This window comes from Glycine max, chromosome 7 (assembly GCF_000004515.6).
Source record: "Glycine max cultivar Williams 82 chromosome 7, Glycine_max_v4.0, whole genome shotgun sequence".
Taxonomy (NCBI): Eukaryota; Viridiplantae; Streptophyta; class Magnoliopsida; order Fabales; family Fabaceae; genus Glycine; species Glycine max.
This window is the reverse complement of record NC_038243.2, coordinates 39,609,608-39,617,763: the sequence shown is the minus strand read 5'-3', so window position 1 is coordinate 39,617,763 and position 8,156 is coordinate 39,609,608. Positions and strand designations below refer to the sequence as shown.

Genomic DNA, 8,156 nt, shown 5'->3' with positions numbered 1-8,156 from the left:
ATCGATCCATTTGAAAAAATAAAAGCTAATCTGGAGTTAACAATGATCTGACTGCTTATTTCTCCCAAAAATGTCATAGCTTCTTGTAGAATTTGGTTTCTAAAGGTAGATTGGGTGAGAATATGTGATTGTTAAGAGTGTTGGTATGGTATATATAGATATTGTTCAATGAGATTGTTTGTGCTATTTAAAAAAAAAAAAATAGACGCATGCCATTTCCTGTGTTGCCAAGCACAACAATGTTGTGTCATGCTTTAATGTTGCATGAGACATGCATTATTACTATTGGAACTAAAAATAACTGAGTAGTCATTTATATGTCAGTATGTAGGTGTAATATTCATTTTTTTAAACAGATGCGTGCAATTTAGAGTGTGTTGTCAACTTTGAAAATGATTTATGATGCTTAAATGTTACAAAAGCCATACATTCATAATTTGATGTGGACAAATTAATTTATTCCTCAAATCAACATTAATGGCTAATTAACGATAAACGGTTAATAAATTTTTTTATAAAATAATTAAAAATGTATCTATAAGTTACACACCAAAATTATAAATTAACCAAATGTCACTGTGAATACATAAATGTGCCAAATAAAAAAATTATTCAAAAAATTAAAATTGACATATATAAGGCAAAAAAAAAACTTCAATGATCGTCCGTATGCCGCCTACGCCTCAATCTGTGACCTACAGTTAGTTGGTTAATGTAGCTTCTTGTGATGCTCAGACATTCTTCAACAATAGTATAGACTTTTGTTCCTTCGGTCAGGATCCTCAGGTTTACTAGCCTCTCCAACTTATCAGCAATTGCTACATAACCATCAAGTAAAAAAAAAAAACATAACAACTATTAATAAAATAAAAAATAAAACAACAAACACAAAATACCAAAAAAAATATATTATCATTGCATGTCCAGGACGATGAACATTAACGTCTGTTTCATCAATAATCTGTATGGTTCATACGAATTGACAATCCATACGACCCATACGGATTGACAATCCGTATGACCATATGACCCATACAGATTGTTGATTCGTACCCATACGGATTGCTAATCTGTATGATTTTTTTCACCCAAAATGGTCATGCTCAGAATACCAGCACAAACAACACGAACGAAGGAGCAACAATGCACAAACAATCATAAGGAGAATACTTACCTTGAAGGAGAACAAAGAAGAAGCAACAACGAAGGAACAGGAGTCACGAAGAAAAAGAACCAGGAACGGAGGAGCAGGACCCACTAAGGAAGAAGAAGAACCACGAACGAAGGGAGAAGAAGAAACAACAAGGAATGCGAAGAGGAAGAAGAAGAAGGCAAACGATGCAGCGAAGAGAAAGAAGAAAAGCGAAGAGGAAGAAGAAAAGCGACGCTAAGGTGACTCGTACGGACTAGTCACTTTTTTTTAATAAGCAAAAGGTGAAGGACATTTTAGTCCTTTCACCTTTGTTGCTAGGTGTCCCAATAAAAATGTTGGATGTCCAAAACAACGATCATCAATATATTATGAGATGACTTTGTTTGGTGTTGTAGAGTTCGAAGAGCCAACATAATTAGGACGTCAAACTCAATTTCACCTAGAATCATTTTTTTTTGCTAAATTTTTTTTTTTATTTAAACTCGATAAAGATACTAAAATTAATTATTTTTCCAAATACGTGTTAACACTCTTGGTGTAAATAATAAAAACTATCAAATTCTGATTTTTATTCATATCTCAAAGCCAAAGAGGTGAAATCTAGTGTGCAGTGGCAAGTACATAAACTGGTTTAACATTATTACAACGGTTTAAGCTTGCAAATTAAACATCATTACATCGTTTTTCTCAATTTGCAAATTCCAGATTAAAAAAAAGAAGTGGTTGATGGTCAGCTTACAAAGAGTGGTTCTGGCTCCACTTTTCGTCTGATCCTGAAAAAAAAATTGACAGAAAGAAGAAAGTATTTAGCAAAATCCACCCAGAAATTGGGACAAATGCCAAGTCAAATTTACATTACAAAATTGTGATATTTGGCAAATTCTACACTTCTCATAAAACAAAAATCTTTTCTGCACTTGCAAGTGTCAATTGTTGGGATTAAGAAAGACTTAGAGGAATTGATGTGGTACAAGCATAAGTCCAGAAGTGATGCAAACTCTAACAAAAGTTGAAGGCAAAGAATACTAAACACACAAAACTCAGGCAAAAATTGAAGTGGTTGGTATCCGAGAGATTCAATCAAGGCAAAGGTGAATGGTGTATTAATAATATGTATGATCATATATATCAGAGATATCTTTTAGTAAATAAACCTTTCAATGATAACTAAGTTCCTAAAGGTGGAAAAGTGCAAATAAACGAAGTCTTCCCATGATCTGAACTCACCAATTTTCTGGTGCCCATTTGCAGCCAACTGTATCCACCACATGCAAGCTGTAGGCATGTCTTGATTTTTGAGACTGGTTTTCAAAGCTGTGATTAACATAAAAAAACGGATAAGGATGAATTATCAAGAATCCACCTTCAAAGGAAACTTTCTTTCTTCTATACTTCATGATACTGATACACATTGTCTGAAGAGATTAGTTTTAACAAACCTTTGGTGTATAAGATCCCCATGGATGACAACCAATGACCCAGCTTTTACTTCAATAGGAACAAAATCCTTTTGATCATAAGATGGTGATGGTTGATCGAATTTGACACCATCTTTATCTCTTAAGAACCTTCTAACTAGCCCATCTACAGCAAACATAGAATAAAAAAGCAAAGGAAAAAAATTAGATTAGGAGAACCAAACAAAGGATAAATGATCCAGGTAAGAAATAAACCAAAAGGTAGGAAAAGGCTACTTTTATGAGATCCAGGAATTGCCCAAAGGCAACCATTTAATATGTTTGCATCTTCTAGGGCCAGCCACAGCCCGGTGCACGTTTGTGGTTCAGTATAAAGAAACGAGTTATCCTGGTGTGGCACTACTTCACCCCCAATGCCTGGTTGCTGTTAATAAAAATTTCATGATCAAGTAATGATAATGACCGGGCATCAAATACTTCTATACTTAGATACTCCATGTGGCCATATAAAAATTGCACGAAACCATGTGCACAATTTTGTTTTTTCACATTTGAATCATCAAATCAAATACTTAAAAAAACCAAATAAACAATAATAACAGCTTCCATCAATCAGTAAATTGTATAACTATGCTAGCTAAGGTGAGACCAAAGAAAAACAAGGTTTCTGCTCATTCATTTTAATGCACTTCAAAAAGAAAAATCATAGCATGTATATGAAACTCTAATGAAATCAGGTTGGAGCCCAAAATACTCGTAGCATGATTATAAACAAGAGAGAGAGAGAGAGAGAGAGAGAGAGAATTTCGACCAGCTTTAATATTTCAACTATATATAAAAATGGGTGGGTGTTCAAGTTCAAACCACAGCAATGTTGAAATAACCAACCCAAATATATCCATAGTGTATAAATAAGTCCATAAAATAATATCAAATTCAAAAGTATGCAAATAAAACACAAATGTAAATAAATAAAAAAGTAACTTTAACTATGTTTGATTATCAACAAAACCTAGATTCAAGAATCATTCAAAATCTAACAAGATATGTGCCATCTTGGAAGAAACATATAAGGTGAATAACTCAATACCATTACATGCATTAAACCACTATAACAGTAAAGTTTAAAAGCATCATTCAGCATACACCAATTTGATTGCAAAGTAAAGAAGTAACTGACACAAGTAACAATATTAAAATGGGGAAAGTGCATTTGCCAAATTGGAGTACAAATATAAAGAACCAAATCACACAATCCCCTTACACCCACTCTCCCTCCCGCCCTTGAACCAGGAAAGTAAAAGAACACATCCATGATGTCCAACCAATTCACATATATATTGCTCATACATAATGCCCCAACACATTAAAGTATTGAACTTAAGTTATTTCAACTATATGATCAGCAACTGAATGTCACAACGACAGAAGAAAAAATGCACCTTAAATATATACATTGACTGCATGACTACAGGTCTCTTGTAACCTAAGGAGTGCATCAAACTGGAAACTTTCTCAGAAGAAGAAAACTTTTTGAATGCCGGCTCAATCTCATGAAGAGCTGCACAAAATCACAGCACATCCCCAGCCACAACAAAAAAAAAAGTTAGATTCAAAGGAAATCAGATCAATTCAGAAGGAACAATGCTACTCTCAAGCTCATGCATTCACCAGTCAGCACAACAGCTCAGGTGGTTCTACTCCATCAAAGTTTAAAGGCTAGAAAGTTTACGCTGAGAAAAGTAGTGCCCCCACTGTCATAAACTAACTAATTCTACTATATGCTATGTGAACCAAGGTTTTAAAAAACGGTGCATGATCACAATTTCAACCATAACATCAAGATTTTGGAAGTTTCTGGGACCATATTGGCTGCATTTGTTTGCTACTTCCCGCAATATGAAGGATCACAACCGCAATTTAAAACTTTTATATGAACAGATAGTACCCCATTTCTACTTGCTCAAAACTTACATGCAGTTCCTTAAATGTTTTTATTGCTGTTTTCCAATTAGAATTAAAGCTCACTATACTAACCTTTAATACAAACCTTTATTACAAGGATTATCAACATGAAACTCTATTTCTGATTGGATGACAACACCAAAAGCATATAAACAACAGCATCTAAGTTTTATCCTTTACTCCTTTCTACTTCAAAGTAAAAGATGAAGTATCAGAATACAAAAAGCTCACCGTGACCAACTTTATTAAGGGACAATTGCTTCGGCTGCTTTAATTTACCATCATCACCAAATGCCTTCTCTGCCAAAAGTGAAACAGACAAATGATTAAACTAAAAGGAACCCAATGACTCAAAAACTGGAAAAGATTTTTTTTTTTTTAAATACCCTCAAAGAAGAAAGAAATCCTCTCCACGCTATCGAAAAAGTAATCATCAGTCAACTTTTGCTGAACAAAAAAACAATGTGCAAGTGTAAGAGAATAGATAAAAATCCAACTTTAAATAAAATGAAACTAAGAGGAAAAAAAATTAAATGTTGGGATTAGGAGTAACCTGGTTCTTGGTGGAGAAAATAGAGGCGGTGGAAGAAGGGTCAAACTCATCCACCAACTGCTCCATCCTCTGCATCATGGACTCAATCTCATCGCTACTTGCGAAAGATTCAATCACAAGATAACCTGAGCAAGTAGTTCCAAAGATTTGAGATTTGGTTGGTTGACTTAGGAATTATGCTAAGATCAAAAAGGGTACCTTGAGAGTTGAAGAATTGGAGCTGTTCTGGACTAAGTATCCCCATTTTGTGTTGTGCTTTGCTTTGCCTCGCAACTGAAAAGAGATTCGATGTTTAATGTTGTTGTACTTAGGTACCATTGGCCAATTATATATGATTGCAGTCTTCATTCTCATAAGGTCAAATTTGGATAATTTTATCCACTTCTCGTATTCAGTTAGGTGAGGTTGTTTTGAGGGTAATTAATTTTCTTAATATTGTAAAAATGACAAAATAAATTTTAAATTTACTTTTTAAAAAATTATATTTACGGTAAACCACAAGAACTTAAGACATATGTACTCAAAGATAGAACAGTTTTATATCAATCTAATTATAAATTATTATTTTAATTATTTTAAAATAATTATTTTAAAAAATTAATAAATACATGATAAGTTTAGATAGAATGATATTTAATGCATAACTTTTTCAAAAAGTGTCATATATAATGAATTTATTAACTTTTATAAAAAAAAAACATTAAAAGGTATATAAAAAAATGAAAATCATCATGCGTTGTATAATTTCAAATGTTTTTAATTTATATCTAACATGGTTTAAAAGCAGTGCTGGCGACACTGTGTCATGCATAAGGCGAGCCGGGTGCTCTATTCAACTTTGTTTTTCTTCCTCTTTTCTTTAAGTGGCCTGTTTATTCTTTTCTTTCACAAATGTAGGATGCTGAAAGCTTTTCTATGGAAGATGCAGTTATTGAAATTACTATATGAATGAAAATTATGATTGGCATATACATATATTTTTATACTGATAAAAAAAATATACATATATTTTTATAATTAAATGTTTTTTTAAGTGTCTCTTAATGTGTAGTTTTGAAATATCTTTCTGATATATATAATTATTATTTAAAACTAGCTTAGTGTCCGTCTCCTACACGGAATTATTTTTTTAATAATTTTTTTATATATTATAACTTTTTAAGTTATTTATCTATTAAATTTTAATTAATAAAAATATTATATATATATATATAATGATATTAATATACAATAAAATGTTATAAAAATCACATCAAAAATTTTATATGATGTATACTATAATTTCATATTCATGCATCAAGATTGTATTTTTATAAAATTTAGTTCTTCATAAAAAGTGTACCCCGTGAATTTTATTTTATATTTAATATATTTTCTATATTTTTATATCAATAATAAATTTTTATATTGTTAATTGAAAAAATTTAAATCAAATAAGTTAATTTAAAATATTATTAAAATTTGTTAAGGAAAAAATTGATTTGAACAAAAAAATTTATTCTAAATGAGTGAATTTATTGAAACTTCAAATGTTCTTTAACATTTGTACATATTTTTATCAATTAATGTTTAAATATGGTTCATGAATTTAATGAATTTAATATTTTATTTTTATATTTCATTCTTATAATTTTTAATTATATGATATGTAAACTTGAGTTTATCCTTATTATGCAAAACTGATATAACTTAATATATTTTCCAACTAAAAATAAAAGATTGATTAAGATTTTTCTTATAAAAGTGAGAGTAAGGTGGAAAATAGCTTAGAAAAAGATATAAATGGTTCAAAGTATAAGTTTGCATGTCGCAATACAATTTTAGTATTGAAATGGAGTTCGTTGTTTATGAGAAATCAATACTAACTAATTCTATGAGAATTAAAATTCATATACATTGATAATTAACTATTAAGGGGAAAAAACTAAATCAAATAATATTAAAGCCAAGAATCTTCATCTTTAGCCAACAAAAGTTAGTCTAATTGGTAAGTAACATATTTATATTCTAAAAGATCAATTTTTGATAACGATGTGAGGACATTATTGGTGGTAATAGTAAGTACTTCTAAATGCATTCTTTAATGTCTAAGGATTATTCTATCCTTGATGGGTCTTCGGATCCAACTTACCTAAATTTTTTGTATTTTATTATTATTATTTTATTAAGAATACAATTATTATTATTTTATTAAGAATACAAATTCTAAAAGTAAAATTGTTTACATTTAATAGAATAATCGTTGAATTATCCCATTAACCCTAATAAAATAGAATTTGTTTACATAAAAAAATATTTATTTGAATTAAAATTGAATTGAATAATATCATTTAATTTGAAGAAAATAAATATAAAATTATCACATCACATCACTTCATACTTTTATATTAGATAACAAGTTACAAATTACTAAATATTTAATTTGAGTTTTACACGAGTACGTTTACCAAATCTTTTAAATAGTATATTTTCAAATTGAAAATGTTTGATTAAGTTCATATATTCTTAGATTAATCAATTAATGACGAGGTAAATTTTTATTTTAAATTTATTGGAGTCATTGAATCTTTTGTAGAGTAGATTACATCTTGTGAATGGACTAATTTTGTATAAAAATGTAAAATTATTTCATCATATAAATAAGAAAATAGGTTATACATTAATAATATAAAATAATTTCACATCATCATTCAATCACACTCCATCATGTATAGTAAATGTGTTGACTATTACAAAATTATCTTAAAAGTCATACAAATAAGGTTAAAATATATTTTTCGTGTCTATAAATATCAAAAAATTTGAAATTCATCCCTACAAATTTTTCGATGTTTTTTGTCCTCTTAAAATTAAAATGTGTTATTTTTTGACTCGGGGTTAGATGTGAATGAATCCGAACCTATGAGACCTTCTTTTTAATCTATATTTTAAAATGTAATGTTTGGAGATTAAAAACCATCACAAATTACAATTTTTTTTTAAAAAAAAATCGAATCACAATTTGTGGAGATTAAAACCCGTCACAAATTATAAGATTTATTTTTTTTTTCAAAAAATCTCTTTCTCC

General features: G+C 29.7%; 1 protein-coding gene across 1 annotated transcript; it reads right to left on the bottom strand.

Annotated features, from left to right (window-relative positions):
• Nucleotides 1-1,691: 1,691 nt before the first annotated feature.
• On the bottom strand, nt 1,692-5,391 carry LOC100788875 (phytanoyl-CoA dioxygenase domain-containing protein 1-like). The gene is given in 9 exon segments (NM_001255517.2): nt 1,692-1,926; nt 2,381-2,467; nt 2,593-2,737; nt 2,848-2,995; nt 4,014-4,132; nt 4,768-4,836; nt 4,923-4,983; nt 5,090-5,214; nt 5,288-5,391. Coding segments are annotated over 9 exon segments (843 nt in total). The 5' UTR covers nt 5,334-5,391; the 3' UTR covers nt 1,692-1,883.
• Nucleotides 5,392-8,156: the final 2,765 nt, after the last annotated feature.